General features: G+C 48.0%; 1 protein-coding gene across 2 annotated transcripts in view; it reads right to left on the bottom strand.

The window, feature by feature from the left end:
- Positions 1–389: 389 nt before the first annotated feature.
- MFGE8 (milk fat globule-EGF factor 8 protein) overlaps positions 390–21,775 on the bottom strand; it is a 49,556-nt gene continuing 28,170 nt past the window's right edge. Inside the window, exons 8-10 of one of the 2 annotated variants that reach the window (XM_029574769.1) lie at positions 15,502–15,704; positions 5,480–5,635; positions 390–4,312 (exon numbers count right to left, since the gene is read on the bottom strand). In XM_029574769.1, coding sequence (XP_029430629.1) covers positions 4,169–4,312; positions 5,480–5,635; positions 15,502–15,704 — 503 coding nt within the window. In that variant the 3' untranslated portion in view covers positions 390–4,168. The remainder of the gene's footprint in view (positions 4,313–5,479; positions 5,636–15,501; positions 15,705–21,775) is intronic. The other variant, XM_029574770.1, reaches the window with a different exon arrangement.

Below are 21,775 nucleotides of genomic sequence, written 5' to 3'. Positions count from 1 at the left end.
CCTACGGCAAATCCTGAGGGCACTCGGTTAACAACAGGAAGCGCGAGGGGACTGTCTGAAAGAGGCCCCTGAGGATGCAAGAGGCAACTCCTGCGGTGCACAGCTGTGCGACACCGCGCAGTGCAAACCGCCTCGGGGAGAAGCTTAATGTGAACATCGTTGAAAAATAAAAAGAAAGCACAAAGGTGGACAGTGCAGGCCCTGGAAGAAATACTTTTGCACTCAAAAGGGATAATGGACAAACAGAATACTTTCTGGAGCTTTACTGTCCACAAGTTACTCCTCGGGGAATTCTGTACATTTTTTACATTTTGTATACATTTGTCACCATATGAATGTAATTACTGAGTAATCATGCGTAATACAAGTCAGAAAAAGGTGATCAAAGATCCATAATTTTAAAATTTTATTTTATGCAGCTTGCTCCTTGAGTTCTGTAAATGTACAATCGTAACGCTCAGCCCCTCCCTGCCAGGCTTCAGCCTCATCAGATCTCTCCCACACAATCCCAGCTCTCACCCCCACCTTTCTTCTTGACCAAGCTCAAAACCCTCCCAGCTTAGGCTAAACCCCCACCTTGTTCCTGCCCCATCGCCCTAGCTCTCTACCTCCCTTCCTTACGGGCTCCAATCCCCAGCTCTCCCTTCTTCCCCCACGTTCCCTCCTCTGCCAGATTCAACTGCAGCTCCACCAGCCTATCCCTCCCCCCCCCCCCCCCCCCACCAGATTTTAATTTTCAGTTCCAGCCCTCTGCCCCCACCCATGCCAGGCGATACTCCCAGCGCTCTCTCTCTCTCTTAGGCCGTTAATGTTGTGGGAGCCATCGGGAAGGCCACTCTCTTGCCAGCTCTGAGATGTTTCATGAAAAAGAGAGAGCAGCTCCAGGACAGTAAATCAAACAAAGCCCACCTCACAGGAGCAGGGCCAGCCTTCCAACCCTGGGAGCAGGGAACAGCTGCTTGCAGCTGCCAGCATCAGGGCCCACAGCCCCGAGCGTTGGGCCATGGCCCAGAGGCGTGCCAGGACAGCGGGGGCAGCACAGGATGAAGCGGGAGGGCCTGCTGCAGCTGGAGCAGCTGTTGTAGCTGCACCTGCACCAGGGAGGATGGGAGGGCACCGCCAGCGGAGAGGGAAAACAAACAAAAAAAAGAACAAAATTAGCAGCAGCAGCTTGAAGGATGCCATCTCCTTCCTCTTCTGGCCCACACGGGCCAAACGTCTTATCTGCTGCCTCCTGGTCTCCCGCCAAATTCTGTGCACAAAAACAGAAACGTCACTGAAAATGCTGCATGGCAGGGAATTCCGCCCCGGTCCTCCGGGCTCTGCCGGCGGGCAAAACGTTGTCAAGGAGGAGCATAAGATGTTGTCTCTTTGCTTTGCCGAACCTTGTGCGTCTATTAAAATAAAGTGTTAAAAAAAAAAAGACAAACCATAAAATAGCCCGCTCGTGTTTGCAGCTTTCCTAAATCTGTCCCATTGCAGAGGAATGCATTTCCAGGGCAGGGTGATGGCCACGGATTTGGGGCCTACGTGTCCCAAAATGACTTCCCGTGGGATGTCCAGCGCTTTGCTCTAGAAGGGGAAACTGACTGGACGTGACCCAGCTTTGACCTTGAACGGCCTCTCTTCTGCAGACCAAGATGGGGTGGGCGGCCAGCTCGAGTTAGAATCGCCGAGACGCTGATCGGAGGCAGGAGTAAAGATGTAAGTGGTTGGGTTTCTTTTAAAACCACTCCCACATGAATAAAGAAACTGGGCGTTCGTTAATTTCTTCCCCATCAAGCTTCTATTACCGTAGGGTGGAAGGAAACTCTAGGATACCATCACAACATAAAACAGATTTATTCCGCACAATAAATACGCTTTCACCATTCCAATACTTTCACCCCCCCTCAATGCCTAGGAATCTCATTTCCACGCTGGGAGAAGATTTGATTTTCATCTTTCTTACGCAGGCTCGGCATTGATTTCTTGGAGCTCCCGGAAACCGTGCAGCCCAAATGCAGTGCCTCATCCTGTGCCGTATTTCAATGGAAGTCCACCCCCCCCCCTCGCTGCTCCCTTATCCAAACCCACCTGGGCACAGCTTGGACCCTCCTAACGGTATCGGTCTGACCCGAAAGCCGGGCCACTCGCCCGAGGAACACATCGGGATGTGCCGGACAGACAGAAACGGAAGATGCGCGCACCCAGGGGCGCACGATGAGTTCGTCTAGTGTAAATGACTTTTAGCACAAGGGCCTAGGGGATTTCAGTGTGCGTGGGCTTTCACCGGACCGCCTTCCTGACCTGCTTGACCTTGAGGGATGCAGGAGGCTGCTGTCTGGCTTTTCATGAATTCTAGGCGACCGGAAACGCTTCAAGACCGATACCAGAGTCAAAAACATGCTGATGAATTAGGAAAAGGAAAGGAGCTCTACGCAGTACACGGCTTGTAGGCCCTTCCATCCCATGACCACCTTCAGGCTCGTGCTGGAGTAACAGGCCCGTTACTCAGTCTGACTGGGATGACACTGGCGCCGGTTTCCCCAAATTAAATGCCACGATCCATCGATTCATTAATCTTCAGGCTCTGCCTATCATTAAAATGAAAGCGCTATTTTGTTAATGGATTTAAAGAGCTGATTGAACGTGCTGAACATGTTCTAACTCTAACAGATGCCCTCTTGGTGTGCAATAATTTATCAGTCCGACTCTGCCTCCCAGTAACGTACTCAGACCGTCCCATCTCTACCTAATTCTAATCTGCCCGGAGACTTCCGTTCCTCGGGTCCTTGCTCCTGCCTCTCCCCTCTGCTGCCAGTTTACTAAAATTGACCCCCCCCCATGCTGGACTGACCCGGGACGGGAAGTACTATCAGAGCAGGTACGTAGGGCTGACTTTTCGATCCAGGCATATTCTGGGCTCGCAGTTGGCTGCTAGCAAGTTTGCAGCCATGACGTTGCCAAGGCAACGGAGGCTTCACCCGGGCCCACATGGCTCTCACCCTGAAGCCGTCCCCTGCTTCCTCCTCGGCAGAGAATTCCAACTACAGTGATGGCTGCGGCCTACAGCAAGAGAACGGGGGGCAGGATCCAAGAACTGCAGGCTCCCGGGAAATCCCGGGCAATGAATTTCTACAGCGGGTGGTGGCAATGAATTTCTACAGCAAGCAAGGGAAACGGGCGAGCGGGTTGGGTCTTTCTCAACGCCATACTCGGTTTCGGTTAGGGAAACAAGTTTCAGTGCTTTGGTTTTTCTTGCTTTGTAAATTTTATTTTGTTTCGTTTTGTTACTTTCATGCATAAAATGTGGGTTCTTTTTTAATGTGTGTCTGTGATCGCACGTGCGCAGAAGGTGTAACGCAACAAAGCGTATGCATGGCCCTAGCCTCTGTTTTTATAAATGTACACTTTATATACGTGGACTGCGTTCCCTTTTAACAAGCAGAGATGAACAGGTACCAATAATCTGAGCAGGCACAAGAGGTGGGTGGGAGCAGCTTCCACAGCCCTGCACGTTCCCACCCCTAACTGCGAAAAGCAATCCCTCACAGCAGCACGGGGCACCTCCCCCATCCCGGCAGGGCATGACCAGATGATCTGCACAGAGCAGCACTTTCCTCCTTGACCACTTAAAAAAAAAATCATTTAAAACCACCATCGCCTGGGTTGGACTACGAAAGGCAAACTCGCCCCCACCCATGTCCAAGACGGGGAGTAAAGGCAGGATTTCACCTTCTCCCGAGGGCGCGCAAGAGCTGCCCGGTAATAACCCGAGTGAAAGGCATCTGAGCTCCTGAAGATAAATCAGTAGCACGTCCCAACGCAGGGCTCATCCGCAGGACATTCCCACCCACGCCCGTCCCCCAAGATTAAAAAAAAAAAAAAGGAATAAAGAACCATTGAGTGGCTACGGAATTCACTTAAGATCAAGCAGTGCTCCCCCCCCCCCCCCCCCCCCTCACCTAATCCCAGGATAAAGAGGATCAGGCAGGGTTACAGAACCGCAGGCTTCCCACCGTATCAACAGCAGTTGAATGGCACCGCGCGGACGGTGTTACGCAGCAGCTGGATCTGCGGCCGGAGGGGAAAGGCGGAGAGGCTTGAGTGCAGGGAGGCTGGTGCAGTCCTCTTTCCCTCCTCCCCCCCTCCCCCCCCCCCCCCCCCCCCCACCCACCACCGGAGTCTACTCCTCGCAGCCCAGGAGCTCGACCCGCAGCGTGATGCGCTCGTGCCAGGAATAGGGCAGGACACGCACAAAGCGGGCGGAGAACGGCAGCTCAAAAATATTCTTCTTGTGCGAGCTGTTGTCGTTGTTCCCTGGAAAGATCTGTAGAAGGGAAACAAAAAGCAAATAATCATGAGCCCAGCGGACATCTCGCCCATCGGCTGACGGTATCACTGAAGGCACTGGACACATCGACATTGATCTTACTGGTCGGGGCGATTCCTCTTTAACAATGCAATCTAAATATATTCTCTCATAGGAAGACAGCTGTGGAGATCAATCAGCAAGAGTGGTGTTGTGTCACATTACGATATTTGACAACTCATAGCTAGGAACCACTGCTAGCAAAAATCGATGGTATCAAACTTTTGGATAAGAATATTGACATTGGTCCTCCTGAGAAAAGCATCTAGGTGGCGACTTATGATTTTGTCTATGATTTAAATACGTCTGTGATAAGCTTTGTATTACCTACATGTTATTAGCTGTGAATGTTTTATTTTGTACATCGCTTAGGCCGTCAGTGTTAATGAATAAAATGAAAATGAAACGGACAACCAGACGAATAGGGAGAAGTGTATTTATAGGAGCAGCCTTCTCTGGAAGAAGGGAAGGCCACGAATTCTCTCTTTTCTGGATGCAACGCAGCGATGCTGCCATTAACAGCCTCCAAATGACCGCGTGCAGCTGTAAAAAGTCAGAAGGGAGATGTCTACCCGTGGTCAGACACAACAGGGCTCTTTAACACCAGGAGCCTAGAGCACAGACTGCAGTGCTTACGTGGACTTGATGGGACTAATCTAGTATCTCTGAGATTAGTGAAACTACAGGAGCACGGAAGTTAAAAGCAGACACGCGATATCATCCAAAAACAGTTCACTTTTATAGTAAAAAGATGTGCAAACTTCTCTGAAAGAGCCTTGATGAACCTTCAGAAACGAAGGCTTGTCAAATTAGTTCAGTGGAGAAAATCCAAAGCAAATCCATTTTGAATTTTTTTTTTCAAGAAAGTCAAAGTAAATTTCTCCATTCTACTTTGAAATTTTCAAATTGCTTTTGAATTTTCTCAAAATCTGCTGGCAAAAAACCCCCCCCATGGATTTTGCTAGGGGATCTGGGAAATAGCCATAAATTCTAATGCCAACAAAGGTGAAATTTGCCTCTTTCACGTTACACTTTCAATTGTTTGTACATCTCAAAATCCTAGTCACAAAATATAAGGCGGCATTACCAGCACCTGAATTGTTTCTCTGTATTCATTGCTTGTACCTTGTCATTTTTGGTCCTGCTGTCCTTGTATATGGTCCAGACTGTTCCATTGTCACTGTAAGCCACTTTGAAGGCGGCAACATACTGAATAGCCCCAAAATCCTTTGCGCCTTGCGTGATGATCCCACTGATCTTCTTAGGAGTTAAGAGGTCAATCTGCAGATGGATAGAAGTAAAGAAGGTGTGGGATAGATGAATACCGTGTTTCAGAGTTTGTCCTCTTCAGAATTCAAATGTTGTACGGACCTCAAGAAGGTGAGGATGAAACACAAACGCATCCTGCACAGCTCAAACACTGATACCCATGGCCAGCAGGGCTCACTTATGGAGAGAAGACACTGCAGCATGCCTGAACCTCTGTAATCCTGGGTCAGATCAAAGGTCCATCAGGCCCAATATCCTGTCTCCAACAGTGGCCAATCCAAGTCACAAGTATCTGGAACGCACCCAAACATTAAACAGATCCCATGCTACTGATGCCAGCTGCAAACAGTGCCTATTCCCTATTGATTAATAGCAGTTTATGGACTTCTCTCCTCCAGGAACTTATCCAAACCTTTTTTTAAACCAGGCTACACTGGCTGCCTTAATCACATCCTCTGGCAGGAATTCTTAGTTGTGCGAGGAATGAAAAAGAATTTTCTCCGATTTATTTTAAACGCGCCACTTGCTAAACTTCGTGGAGTGCGCCCACTCGTGATTAGATCCCAGGGGATATCAAAATTCCATTTCCCCACTTCATTCAAAATAAAGGAACATTACAGAAATAAAGAAGAACGGTCCATTTTGAGATTTCCTTTAAATAAAAAAAAAGCAACTGGTTCATAGTGCAGAGATGGGCCAAACACAAGGTTTCTGTCAATCTCCTACTTAATCATTTAACAAAAAAAACAGAAAAGTAGGCATAAAGGAGATGAGGGGGAACACATTTCCTGCTGACCTATAAATGAAATACAAAGAAAGACAAGAGCAGTAATAATTAAAACATAGAAGAGTCACAAAGGGCAATAAGGACACTACTGGACACTGGGCAAGTCTATCTTCAAAATCAGAAACCAGTAGGTCATTCAGTGCAGATAATGAACTATTTGCCTATTCATACGCCGGAAGTCAATTGTGCTGGCGACTCATCTATGCATTCCACCGAGTCCAGGCGGCAGGTTCTGCGGCTGTTCGGGCTGGTAGGCCGCACTGCCAGGAGGCCTTCCTGCTGCTTGGATGGCGTACAGGAATGCTTTGCCAGAATACATTTTTTGTATTTTCTGGGATATGTCACAACTCATTTTTCTTTTTAAAACTTCTCCTTATTAGACAAACACATCCTTCCCCTACTGGGATCTCCCTTCCTCGGCCAGACACTCTGGATAGCAAGTTTTGGCGTGCAAGCTCACGCCGTCTGCCTACCTCAAAGAAAAATCTGGTGAGAGGAAGTTAACAAAAACAAAAATCTGTTACTGGCAGACAAAGAATCATGTTTGTAAATCCATGCCTAAAATTCCCTCAGAATGTTTTTCCCTTGATCCCGCATTCTCCCCCCGCCAGAGTCACCTCTTCACTATAAACTCCAGATACTATAGTGACCTCTAGTGGCTGAATGTGGAAACTGTTTCAGAACAATCCCAATGTAATGAGGTGCACTGGGCTGGGTGTAGTTCTACCTATGAACTGTGCACATTTTCCGTACACAGACTTTACTCTCGATGCAGGAAAGAGTTCTGCCTTCAGAAAACGTGTGCACACAGCAGCACATAACTGTGCGCACAAATTAGTGCTCATCCATTTCAATGCCATGCTAATGAAGACACTGGTTATTGAGAGGTGTGCAGGCTTAACTCAAGGCTTCTAAACGCTGGAAACTTAACGCCTGGCCAGAGGTGAAGCAAAGTATCTGGGGCTGAACCCGGACTTCGTGGTGCAGGAGTCCTGTACTCAGAATTTAGGGGTGTGAAGCATGTTTTCTGTGCACAGAACAAGCTTTGTATACAAACTTTTTTATGCACAAAAGGTCGGTAACTTTTAAACCGGTACACGGGTGCACATGTTCGTCAGCCTGCACCCAGGGAAACGGCTATTTTTTTTTTTTTTAACAAACACGCATTTATGCGTGCATGTTATAAAACAGCCTAGCCGTGCGCACGTGTGCTGAATTTTAAGTGCGCGCGTGCCTGTGAGTGCAAATCCCACTTCTACCACACAAGTGGAGGGATTTTAAAAGGGAGGTGCGCTGACACATTTGCTACTTTTACCAGTTCCTTCCCAGTTCACCCAGTTAACAGATAAGTCCTCCAACCCCCCCCCCTGGTTTGCTAGCCCCGAATACCCCCCCATTACCCCAGCCCCTTTAAAATGGCCCTCTCTTTCCACAGCAGAAGTAAAGTTACGGGGACAGGGGCTCAGCACGCGTCAGATCAGGTTAAGTATCCACTCGCAAGTTTCTGGTTACAATCCCGAAATGCCCATGCCCCGCCCATATCCCTGCCCCGTCCCTTTGTGTGAAATTCCGAGATGTGCGCACAGCATCATTTACGGGCGAATCCGGGCGGCTTTTAAAATCCGCTCGGCACGTGCGAGCCCAACACGTTTGCACATCCCCTAATTAATGCACTCATTGGGCTTTTAGAATTCACTTTAAATTGTGTTTTGTACACACACATTTTGTTTGCTAAGTAAAAGACCCTATTTGCACGCACAAATTGTGTTTTATGCACTGTGCATATTTTCGTGTTAGTTCACCATTTTCTCTTTTTAACTCCCAATGCATTGGCATGCCATTAATTTATTGCATCAGATGTTAACTCCATTTTAACCACCTGAGGAAAGAAAATGCAAGCTAAAACATAGCTAACGTTTCGCCTCACATTTGATTACACCAGGCCCAGGTGTCAGTCCACCCGGGTACACAGAAAGAAAGATTATGTTTTTGCCGTTAACCTAAGTTGAAACCTTTTTATTGGATGAACAATCTTTTCCTTGGCCAGCTCTCAGAAGCTGATTCAGGCTGATCTGTAACAATATACACCACAAGAGTTCTCCTTTAAATATTTACAGCCCCCTTCGCATTTCACGATACTCTCAACATCCTTAACTTAATCTCACCTATCACCACCTGTAATTCTTCTCAGTGATGACCTTGCTATTTGAGCTCAAAGGCTCTTATTTATTTTTGCTGTGCATCTTAACTAGATTGTATGCTTCAAAGAGCAGGGACTGTGCATGTAATGCCCCTGTATAGTGCTGCATGCATCTGGTATGCACTAGACAAATGCTTAATAATAATAATTATTATTATTATTATTATAAGGCAGAATGAGTCAGCGATGTTATCTTTGGCTTATTCCATTTTTTTTTCAGACCAGATGACGGGAGTGTCAACTTCCGAAAGTTATTCAGGAAATGTTATCAATTTAATTCAATAAAAAAAAAGGTCCTTCAGATTCAGAAAACTTTATCGGCACCACATGTACGCGTGTTGCCAAAGGAATACACGGAAGGGGCAGGGGGACAATTCTGAAAGCCTGCTCACCTCCAAGGTAATTTGCAGAGGGGGAAACTTTGCACCTACTCTATAGCAGGTAAGGGGAGGGAGGGAAATATCCCCAGGTAACTTGCGCAGTGCAGGAGGAAATGCATTCCCTGCGTCTCTTGCTCCCCTGATCACCAGGACATCTCTCCAGGGGCCTGATGTAATAAGGTGCGGAGAGCAGTCTTACCCGTAGTTCTGCGCGTGCTTAACACAAAATCCCACGCTAGTATAGGCATTAGTCTCTGGTCCCCAGTACAGAGATATGGGTAGGCTCGGCCCTCAAAATGTAACTCCTGGTCAGAGACGGAGTAAAGTTCCTCTGGCCAATGTTAGTCTATGGGGCTGAACATGCAGGGATTTATATGCAGAAAATATTTTTTGGGCACAAACCAGAACTTCTGCGCATAAATCACTCTTCTTTCACGAGTTAAAATGTGTGTTCGCCCTATTCAAAAGGCCGCGCGCACATTTGAGCTCGGGCTGGTGCGCGTATTTTCCAGTCCGTGCACTGCTTAAACTCCCAGTGCCTTAGCTTCCCGCTGGCTCACTGCTGCGGGAGTTAAGCTGTTTGTGCCCGCGTGCATTAAGCGGTCTTTCAGCGCACGGTTTTACCTCGAGGCTTATTACCATGACCCCCAACTTAGCTAACGAGGAGGTTCCCAAGCAGGGGGGGGAGGGGGCAGGGCACAGTAAAATCTGCAGATAAGCAGACATGAAATAATGCCCTGTCAGGATCGCAGATCTAGGAAAGCGCAAAGTCCAATAAGGCAGTCTGTAAATTAAGAGAACCAGAAACATCCTTTAATCCTCTGGCACTAAAGCTAGAAGGGAATGCCATCAGAATCCAAGAGGGAACAGGGAGCTTATTTTGTGTACCATCCCGGGGCTTTGATAACAGCGCAAATAGAAAATGTAGGATTTACTCAGCTAACACGTTTCCTCTTTGCTGGGCTGAATCCTTCTGCATTTACAATTATATTTTAGCAAGCTATGGACCCCCCAAGGAGAAAATATGATGCTGCAAAGTAATTTCTCTCTTCACGCAGGGTTTCTTGCAAGGGCTTCGCTGCCGATTGCTCTCTCTCTCATGCCCTACAGAGCCTTCCTGAGAGTAGTTCTGGCACCGAAAGACTACAGACAGAGGATAACTTTCAAACTCCACGTGGCCGCATGGAGATCCACTACAGTATTTTATGCCCTGTGCGTACCAGATACACGCAGATTATAAAATACCGTATGTCTACCCACCAACATGCAATGCATGGAAAGCATGCACCTTTCCTGCTTATTTTATAAACGTACACGCGTGCTCACGTAAACCCTGGATTTGCAGGCGGAAGTCGCCATGCATAGCTGAAATCGCCGGTTTTCCAATTTCTCCACCAGTTCACCCAATCCTTCTCCAGGTCACCGAGTCCCTCCTAATTCTTCACTCTGAACTCCCCCCCAGTTGACCCAGATCTCCCAACCAGTGGCAGACCACAGACGAATCCGATATCAACTGTGGGAGATAATTAGCCGGTGTAAAACTGCGCGAATAAGCTGCCGAATGTACTCACGTAAATCTATCATATAAATGGGCTCTGACCGACAGCCCGCAAATGCGCAGTAGAGAGCAGCTCTACCGCGCGCCTGCGAGAGCACGGCGGTCAGAGGGGAGCAACATGGCGCTGGGAGGAAATGGAGCGGCGGGGAGGAGCAGCGGCGGCACAGACTCAGAGATGGGAGGTCTCCGGGGGGGTCTCTCTCTCTTGCGCGCCTCACCACCGAGCGTCGGGCGGGCCAGCAACGAGCCCGGTGGTGAGGCGCGCGCGAGAGGGAGACCTCCCATCTCCGTGTCTGTGCCCTCCAGCGGCCGTGCTTAACGGGACTCTGGGGTGGTGGGCGGGCGAGCGGCCGACGTCTTGCAGCAACAATAAGGGACCAGAGCTGCTGCGAAAACATCGGGAGAGGGAAGGGGTTCTGGATGAGGTGAGAGAGGAAGGAAAGAGAAGATGAGAGGGGATGGAAGGAAAACGGAAGAGGATATGAGTGATGTTCTGGAGAACAGAAAAAGAGGGAGTGGAGGAGGGCTGAGGGAGAGGGAAGGGGTTGTGGATGAGGTGAGAGGGGAAGGAAAAGGGAGATGAGAGGGGATGGCAGGAAAAGGGAAGAGGATAGTATGGGGGGAGGAGGGAGTTGGGACAGGAGGAACGTCGAGAGCTCTATCAAACGTAGTCTCATGCAGGATGTTTATCCTGTTGGACTCTATGTCATCCCGGACATAAAGCGCCACACCTCCTCCCGGGTGCTCCTCTCTGCTCCTCTCTGTCATTGCGATATAATTTGTACCCCGGTATAGCACTGTCCCATTGGTTATCCTCTTTCCACCATGTCTCTGAGATGCCAATTAAGTCTATGTCATCTTTCACTCCTATACATTCTAATTCTCCCATCTTACTTCTTAGACTTCTGGCATTAGCATACAAACATTTCAAAGTTTGTTTTTTTTGTTTGTATTTTTATTCTGCTTTTTAATTGATAGGGATAAGTTAGAATTTTTTAGCTCTGGTGAATTTTTAGTTACAGGCACTTGGACTACTTTTCTTATTATTGGAACCTCACTGTCAGGATGCCCTAATTCTAATGCATCATTAGTATCCTTTGAAGATACCTCTCTCTGAACCATGCGCTGCTTTCCCCTTTGTTCTAGTTTAAAAGCTGCTCTATCTCCTTTTTAAAGGTTAGCGCCAGCAGTCTGGTTCCACCCTGGTTAAGGTGGAGCCCATCCCTTCGGAAGAGACTCCCCCTTCCCCAAAAGGTTCCCCAGTTCCTAACAAAACTGAATCCCTCTTCCTTATGAACTTATATGCAAATCTGACATGCATTTATCAGGAGGTTCTGGCACCACCAGGGTAGAAGTTCCCTTTCTTGGGGTGGAGATTAGGTGGCCTGTGCTACACCAGGGGCCAAAAACTGGAATCTCCTGATGCACATCCAGGTAGGACTGGTTGATCTAGGATTAATTCCACGGGGGGGTCTGCCTGTAGAGCTGGGGTTCTCTAATAATAGGACCCTGATTGTGGTCCTCAAAAATGGAAGTGGGAATGCCTGAGGCAGAAGACCCCAGAGTACAATTATTCAAGTCATGGGCCCACTCACACATCAGATATTAAGAACGGGGGCGCGTCAGAGCTTCACACAAATGCAGGCAGAAGCAGGCAGGAGGGCATCACTTCTGTTCTGAAATGCTTGCAAATAATCCAGGCACAGACTGAATGCGGAGGCATTTTTTTTTTTTATGGGTCAGAAGTGCGCGAGGTGTGGCTGGGCCCTGTGGTTTTTTACCTGCTGCCATGTTCTCCGTTTCTATATCCGAGTCGGAAGCCAGAGAGGTTCCAGCGACCTTCTGCTAAGTTCTGAGCGTAATGGAAGCCCCTGGGACTCCCGATCGTTAATTACCGTGCACCAAAAGCAAAAAACGCATGCTCGCAGGAAGGCAGAGCACAAAGGCAGAAGGCAAACATAGGGGACGGGGGGTGGGATCTGGGGATCGACACTGCACCCCTAGTGTTTAAACCCCTCTCTCCTTGCTGTAGTCTGCGATCACTAAAACCTCCTCACACAGAAACAAGGGACAGGAACGAGAAGCCACAAGCCAAGCCGCACGCGCCTGGAATAAGAGGCTGCAAGAAGCGACAGAGGAAGACAGGAAGCCTGGGACATTTATCCCAGGAAAAACGACTGTAACTTGCAGGGAGAGGAAGAGCCTCCTGCGGGGCATGGACCAGGACAAGGCTTCCCAAAGCTGTGCCGGCAGGAAACCCACGAGGCCCAATGCAAGAGACACAGACAGTTTATCTGCATAGGCATGTGGGGTCCTCAGGATTACGGCTCCCAGAGGCAGAAGGCCGGGGATGCGGTGGGGGGGGGGGGGCGGGATCCTCCTCTTTGCAAAACACCCCTCAGAGACCAGAGAGCAGTAGGGGAGATCCCAGTTTTTTTTGGGGGGGCCCCTTCAGAATTTTCCACCTGAGACGAGTGCCTGTGTCGCCTCAAATCAGGCCCTGGTCCCCAGCACAGGAGCTCGGGAAGCCCCCGAGAACCTGACAGCAGGGGGGGGCATCGCAGGAGTGGGACCGGCAACACGAAGCCCACGCTGGTAACCGAGGCAGGTCCCAGGCAGGGACGAGAACTAGGGAGAGAGAAAAAAAAACTGCAGAAAACGAGTGGGAGGAGAGAAAAGGAGAAGCAAACATTGTACTTGAAGAGCCCTCTGGTCCGAAGCATTGCACAGAGGCAAAGCGCACTTCTTATCCAGAGAAGATGGAAGAGCAGGATGCAAACTGAGCCCTCCCAAGTCCTGACTTGTAGCTAATGAGTTACTAATTCCCATTCCGAGTGCTTAATTTTCAGTCTGTTCTTCTAACAAAGACGACCAGTGTTCCCAGTTTGCGGTGAGGAGATCTTGCCGCCGTGCTATACAGCTCGGGCTCCCGCGGAAGGCCGTACAGTTTTATCTCCCTTAGTAACACAGCATAGCAGGAAAGGCTTCCCTCACCTCCCAAACCCGTGCCAGGACAGACACCAGGCAACGTTTCCTGAGCTGCCTGGCCGCGGCCAGCACTGCGGGTCCCGCCGCAGCCGTGTTACGCTTCGGGAGGGGAGAGCCGAAGAGCGCGCGCTAGCCCACCACGGCCGCGATGCCTCGGCTCGCCCATGACGTCAGCATGGTTCGCTTAAAAAAAAAAAAAAAGTGAACAAGGAAATCCTGCAGACAAGCACAAATGCATCCGAGCAGGGGTGGGGTCCAGGTAGTGAAGGGAGAGAGCCCGGGGAGAAAAGCAGGGAGTGGACCATTAACAAGGAAGCTGCCAGCCCAGATTCCATCATCATCTTGCAAAGATCTAACAACTAAGGGCCTGCGTGCGGTGCGGGAAGGAAGGTTCTGCACACGGAGAGAGATTTCTGCAAAAAGAAAGACCCGTTGGGAGGCTCAGTTCAAACCACTCCAGTTACTCCTCTTCTGCCAGACTCCCGTGCAGGTCAGACAGCGGGGGGTCAGGAGGCTGAAGGGCAGGGAATGCCTTATGGAGCGGCAGAGCGATGCCCTCTGCTTCTACCCCACCCAGTTTAATTCACACCGTGCGCCCGCCTTCGGATGCCTCCGCACGCTCCTTCCCAGTTTTATCAACCAGGTGGCTCCACGTTCAAAGGGGTCTGACCAGCTAAATTCGGACTAAGCCGGACAAACCCCGAGATGTGAATTTCCCTCCCCAAAGAGGTAAAGTTTAGCCAGGTAAAACCTGTACGGATTTAAAAAAAAAAAAACAGGAAGAGGTGGTGAGGTGGCATTCCAGGGGGTGGGGCCTAACTTAGCCAAATAAAGCCGATATTAGTTCAGAGTACAGAGCACGTCTACGGCTACCTAGGAAGCCTTACCCGCATAACTTTCAACGAATCCCACCGAATCTCTCAGCTAACGTTACCGCCGCCCTGTTCAATATTGACCTTAGGTACCCTGGTTACCGCACTGACGCTGCAATTTTCAGCAGCTGCCTAGTTGTAAAGAAAGTGGGCACTTAACGCGTGGTCTTTGAAGGCTAATTTTCAAAGAGAGGCTACCTGGGCAGTTTCCCAGTGAGCATTAACCAGTGTAGTGTAAAGAAGGACGTATGCATTTCGCACCTATCTGTGCAGGTGGCCGAACAGGGATATACCTTGCATTATTATTAAAATCTAATGAGGTCAATATTCAGATATCCTGTTATATTCAGCGGCTGCTAGATAACTGCATAAGTCACTTATGCAACTATCTGGTTAGCCAGATAAGTAGTGCTACTTAGCTGGATAGGTCTAGCTGCCTAACTTAGAAAACCGGCTAGCGGAAATATTGATCCCCGGGTACTCACGCTGTTTACCGTCTCCTAAACACAATCCCGTGATGGCCCTTTCTTTTTTTTTTTTAAACCCTGCTAAAAGCGCACGAGCTACGGAAGCCTGCGCCTCCCCGTTGCGGGGGAAAAAAAAAGACGGCAATATCCATCCTCTGAAAGGTTGATACGTTTGCCTTGTCTCTTGCCGCAAATGCATTACCCTACACCAGGAGTGGCCAACTCCGGTCCTGGAGAGCCACAAACAGGCCAGGCTTTCGGGATATCCACAATGAATATGCATGAGATGGATTTGCATGCACTGCCAGCGTTACATGCAAATCTCTCTCATGCATATTCACTGCGGGTGTTCTGAAAACCCGGTCTGTTTGTGGCCCTCGAGAACCGTAGTTGGCCACCCCTGCCCTACACTTATCTGTTGGCTATGTTCCTAAAGCGTCCAAATTCTTCTTTAAAATCCCTGAGTCGTGCAGTCAGTCTCTAAAGGAAGATGAATTTAAAAAAAACCCAACATTTTGTTTGCATACGTAAACATTTTCTGCTGGCCAGAGCAAAGGTGTGCAGCGCTATTCCCCTTCCCCAGCCCACGCTGGCGGCCGTCACTTGCGGTTAATAGAGAGACAGACCTGAAGCCATTCCGAGGGGTCGTTGCTCAGGGCAGCCCACGCGTTGCTCTTGCCGTGCTTGTCCAGGCGGGCGTAGTGCGGGTACCAGGTGAAGGCATCGATCCCCCAGGTCTTGTAGGTGCTGGATGCCGTGATCTGTGGGTCGGCAATCAGGTGGGACTTCATTCCCAGCGGGTCAGAGCAACCTGCCGTGTTGAAATACACTGTAACACAACGGTTCACAAGAGTAGTGAAAGGGGAAGGGTTCACAAACGGCCCGCAAGCAGGAGAGCAGAACAGCGGCCGGCATCGGGCCAAGAAAGAACAAAAAAAAACAGGCAAACCATGGAGCTAATCTGCTAAACAAAACGAAAAAACCCAAAACGTGCTTAAAACCGCTTCAGTCTAGAAACTGATAAAGATCTAGCTTTACTGCAGTGCGCCGCTTCCCAGGACACAGATCGGATTTACGGTGGGAAAGTTATACAAAAAAAAAAAAACCAACCCACAGCAGACGGAAGGAATCTTCCTCCAGCTGTTACTCAGTTATCTCGTGATGGGGTTAGGAAGGAGGAGATTGAGTTTGGTTAAATAATTTTCTAGATTGCCTTTCATATTAAAATCAAGGCGACAGAGACAGCAAACACTAGTCCTCGAGCACCATAAGTTGGCCATTTGAAAACCAGAACTAAATTTACAAATCAAATGTATTCAGACCAGCCCTATATGCCCTGGAATTGTGACTTGCTTCTCCTTGTAAATTTTCAGACTGCATATGGCATTGAAATGGATTATTGCCTCTTCCTTTGCAATGTTTAGTTATATTGCATTTCACTGCTGATTTCCTACAAGATGCACTTTCTTGGATTTCCTGTTGAAACTTTATAAATAATAATAAAATTAAAAAAAAATAAATTCAAATCTGTCTAATCAACACTCAGCGAGGGAATCCTGAAAGCCAGACTCATTTGACGCACTCAAAGACAGGAGTGGAGTTTGCCATCCTTGTCCTGAATTATAGCATTGTTTTTACTGAATAAGAGACAACTACCTAACAAGTCACTAGGGACATTCGGCTCCAATCACGTCGAAAAAAAGTCACTTATCTAAAAGGGTTTTATGGGAACACATTACTTTAAGGACCAACTCTGGGCTGGCAGTCATCTTCCTTCCCTTCCCCCTTCCTCAGTTTGAGCATGGCACACCCCATTCGTAATAAAATAATAGCCCCAGAGGAAAGACTCTCACACAAGCCTCCTGGCTGAAGAACAAAGGTTTAAAAAGGGAGCAATTTTTAAAATCCCTTCCGCGCTCCATTACTCTGTACCCTCAGGCCTGCAAGTGAATTTTCAAAACGAAACTCCCAGATGAATCAGCGCCATTCGTTTTAAAAAGAATTTCCTGCCTGCTGCTTGCCAGATCTGTCCTCTCCCCTCCCGCCTCCCCTCCGTGGCACAGGTGGAAAGCGCTGCGCAGGGAGAGGATGGTGGCAATATTCAGCTGCTGATTTCATCTGGTCATTTGCTCGGCTGCATGGGCGAAAACATTTGAAATTTGTCTTCAAAACGAATTATGCCAGCTGGCTGGGCTGCCACCCCAAGTGAGGAGAGGCAGAAGGTATAACACGGATTTATTCAGGAGCTAAGGCCAGCACGTTTTCCATCCCAAAGGCAGAATGTGACTGAATGCTTTGCAGCAAATGTGAAGCCAGGTACAGCAAGTCCATGTGATTTAAACATTGCTGGCCACTCGGCCAATGAATGTATTTGGAGGCACCATCAATGAGCAAGAACTGAGGGCACAGTTTTGAAACCCTTAGCAAAGATATAATTGTGATGGAGAAGGTACAGAGAAGGGCGACCAAAATGATAAAGGGGAATGGAACAGCTCCCCTATGAGGAAAGGCTAAAGAGGTTAGGACTTTTCAGCTTGGAGAAGAGACGGCTGAGGGGGGATATGATAGAGGTGTTTAAAATCATGAGAGGTCTAGAACGGATTAATGTGAATCAGTTATTTATCTTTCGGATAGTAGAAGGACTAGGGGACACTCCATGAAGTTAGCATGTGGCACACTTAAAACTAATCGGAGAAAGTTCTTTTTTACTCAACGCACAATTAAGCTCTGTTGCCAGAGGATGTGGTTAGTGCAGTTAGTATAGCTGTGTTTAAAAAAGGATTGGATAAGTTCTTGGAGGAGAAGTCCATTACCTGCTATTAAGTTCACTTAGAGAATAGCCACTGCCATTAGCAATGGTTACATGGAATAGACTTAGTTTTTGGGTACTTGCCAGGTTCTTATGGCCTGGATTGGCCACTGTTGGAAACGGGATGCTGGGCTTGATGGACCCTTGGTCTGACCCAGTATGGCGTGTTCTTATGTAAATACAGATTTGGATGCCGTTCTCCCTGTCACCAGCAGATGTCATTCGGGACACTCAAGCAGAGAGGACGTAAAGAGAGAAACGAGAAGGAAAAATGCAAAACAGCAGAAAGATGACCTCAGAGATAGAATTAGGTGCTTAAAGCGTCAAAACTCCCAGAGGCTCTCTGTAGGCCAGGGTGGTGCTAATGCACACGTTACAGAAAGACCAGACCATGGCGAAATGCAGACTTCCAAAATTCTCATGCGTAAAGCTTCCTGTAAGGGCCCAGCCCTGAACGCCTCACATTTCTGGTTCAGAGCTGGGAGGATCTGAAATGCATTCATGAAAGTCTGTTTGTACAGAGAGCTGGAAAGCGCCGGCATTACAAAGCCGTCACAGCATCAACGGGGGTTGGGGGCGTCTTGCGGTGAAACTTTACAGAAGGCGGGGATGGGGGGACGCATGGAGCGGTAGTTCCCGTCCTAAACAACTTGCTGGAGGGACCACTTGGGTCTTTACCTGCCGTCGCTCACTATGTTTCCTTTTGCTTGTTTGCCTGTTGCTTTTCCTTTCTTTAGGCTGTGTCAGGTTTATCTCGAGATTCTCCCTCTTCCACAATGGCAGTAACAGAGGAGAGGCTGCAAGGAGAAAGTACCTCCCTTACAATATCCGGGTGCGGTCACCAGGCCCTCCCTATTGGTGATTTTCTCTGTGGTGGGAAGGGAGGAAGCCTTACACCGCAACACCCCAAGAGATGAGCAAGAATTAAATGAAATTTGCACATCAAAGAAAGTGGTTCCCAGACTTGACCTCTGGGACCCCCCAGCCAGTTGGGTTTTCTGGACATCTGAAATGAACGTGCACGAGTCACATTTGCATACACTGCCTCTCTCTCATGAATATTCACCGTGAAGAGCTTGAAAACCTGGCCAGCTGGGAGGTCCCCAAAAGCACTGCCTAGAAAGACCGAGAGATCTGGGGTTTTCATCTCCCCTCCTCAGGGGTTTTCAGAGTAACCAAAACATGCAAACCTATTCATTGTAGAAAACCGGTAGCCGGTAGCCCTCAAGGACCACCGGTAGCCCTCAAGGTAGCCCTCAAGGACCACCGGTAGGGACTCCTGAAACCGCTGATCGCACTTCCCTGAAATGAACTGGTTCGTGTTACTGCTGTACAACTAAGGACCGGGACAGAGGTGGCCGGCTGGTTGGGGGAGGGGGGAGATCAGTGGTTTCCAAACCTGTCCTATTCACCCCACATCCAGTCAGATTTTCAGGATATCCCTCATGAATATGCATGAGATAAATCTGTGTACACTGGATCTCCAATATAAGCAAATATCTCCTGCATATTCACTGTGGATATTCTGAAAGCTCGGCTGGCTGTGGGGTTATGGGGCCAGGGTAGCGGATCATAAAAACATATCTTAATAATCACTACTTAGATTGCATGTACGACACAGACGTTACCACGGTCGGTGCAAGTGACGTGAGCACAAGCTTTTCTATACCAATGGGATTTATGCTGTAAGTCCAAAATATTAAAAAAAAAAAAATCACAACAAGTGAAATTGTTCACAGAAATTCTGGGCAAAGTCACTGCACAGTGCCAGACAGACAGTTGCACCACAAAGCCAGCTTGGACTTTTCATAAATATCTAAAATACAGATGTTCTGCCATCTTTTACAAGCCCAATAAAACTGATGCCAATGACGTGTTTGGGATTAAGGCAATCAGGACAGCAGCCCTACCGCTGGCAAAGGGATGGACTGGGCGAAAGATTTAACAAAACCCGAAAACCGATGCTAAGAAAAAGCATTAAGCGTGACCTCGGACAAATGAAGTAGCTGTGCTACTCTTTGCAAGTTAGGGAGGTGCCGCGGGCATAAACTGGTTTTGCCCCATTTGAACTCAGGGTATGCGTGGTAACCTGGAGCTGCCTCTCTCAGTCGTTTTACTATGGAAGAGCCCTTGAAATAACTTCCGGGTCTCAGGGAAGCCCTGTATAAAAATGATTACATCTGCAGCTCGTGATCAGTAAGTTGTAGATAAAATAGGCCAATCAATAATAATTGTCAATGCTCTTTAGAGCCGAGAATGAGATTTTTCTGTGGACCTGTTTACACTGGCATCTTATTGGCCAATTCTTTTGGTTTAGTTCTCTCTCCATAAACTCTTTTATAGGCCTATCCTTGCATACAAAGAATTACATTTACTTCTCTAATGCGAAACCTGTGCTTGTTTATTGCCACACAAATACCTAATTCTTTGTCGAACTTGAGATAAGCGCACACGGATTTCATCTTCAGCTGGAACTAGATGATTTCTCTTCTTGCTCTTGTTCAAGAAGAAAAAGCTTTGCCCACACATGTAAGAAGTTGAAAACCGCGGCAAAATGTTCAATGCTTTCCTGTGAATGGCGCGCAAAGTTCAAAAGATCTATGTTTATTTTTTTTTTTTTTTCAGTCGTGATCTCTCGTGGAAGCCCTAGAGGCCTCTCAAGGAGCCCTGGGTGAGAAAGGCTGGGCTAGAGAATAACTTGATGTAGTGAAAGAGGGATGGGAAAGGGTGGACACCGAGAAGGAAAGTATAACGAGCTACGTGAGAGATGGACTGAGCACCTCCACCCAGTTTGCAAGAGGGAATTTGTTAAAAGCACGAGACAGGCAAACAGTAAGTTCCAAACAGGGAGAGCGGACGAGGGAGTACAAGGGTGGCGAGGAGGTACTGGTACTATTACCCACAATTACCTACTGGTACTATTACCCACAATTACTACTGGTACTATTACCCACAATTACTGTTGGTACTATTACCCACAATTACTATTGGTACTATTACCCACAATTACTACTGGTACTATTACCCACAATTACCTACTGGTACTATTACCCACAATTACCTACTGGCACTATTACCCACAATTACTACTGGCACTATTACCCAAAATTAACTACTGGCGGAATGACGAGTACAAAATTTGCCATAGGGTGGGTCTCGTAGACTATGAGATGCAACGGGGAGACAGAGGAAACAAGCCCATCATGTTAACTTATTAAACACTTACTGGACTCCCTTGATTGTGGAAGACTACCATGGCCTCAGGAAGATGAGACAGAGAATGAGGGGCAGGTGAAAACAGGAGCAGGCCTTCCCACAGAGCAGGAGGCACAAGTGAAGGATTTTAGGTTACGGTTCTGAAAGGTTTTTAGCACCCATCTAATGAAATACCAAATAATCAGACATGGCAGAAGCCTTGCAGGCTGCCTGAGGTTAAACGGAGAGAGGTAGAACCACAGAATGCTTGAGCTTGGGGTCATCAAAGAGTCTCACAGTGCTAGGGCCAGCACGAAGGCATGGGTCCCGATATCTGGTGAGTCCGAGCAGTTCCGTACAGACTTTAGATAGGTTACGACAATATCTAAGTTTGATGTCTACCCAAAACCACAAATGGATGGACTATTGGACCAGCTGGGATGGAATCAGCATATTACGACCCTCGATTTGACCAAGGGATATTGGCATATTCTGCTAACCAAGGATTCTGGGCGTTGCCTTCTGGCCACATGGAGCTCCCCCATCATTCCAACACTTGATGGACACAATACGAAGACCCCCATCAAGCTTATGTAGTGGCCAACTGAAAGTAATAGTGGTTTTTACCCCAGACTGGGATTCACATTTGACAAAAGCAGCAACAATATTAACATCAATGGCTATAGCAAGATTAACAGCAAATCCCCCAAAAATATGTTATCATGGCAAATGAGACCCAGCATCTGGTGCACAGCATAGGAGGTGGGTGAACACAGCCTGTTAATAGCAAAAGGTATAGACTATAGAGAGGTGTCCTCCCTAAAAATAGGTGCATTCTTTTTTGGATATTACTGGGCATTACAAAAGGTCATATCCTATTTTGTGGAGTTTGCAGT

Source organism: Rhinatrema bivittatum, chromosome 13 (assembly GCF_901001135.1).
Source record: "Rhinatrema bivittatum chromosome 13, aRhiBiv1.1, whole genome shotgun sequence".
Classification (NCBI taxonomy): Eukaryota; Metazoa; Chordata; class Amphibia; order Gymnophiona; family Rhinatrematidae; genus Rhinatrema; species Rhinatrema bivittatum.
The sequence above is the reverse complement of the archived record's forward strand: the minus strand, read 5'-3'. Positions and strand labels throughout refer to the sequence as shown.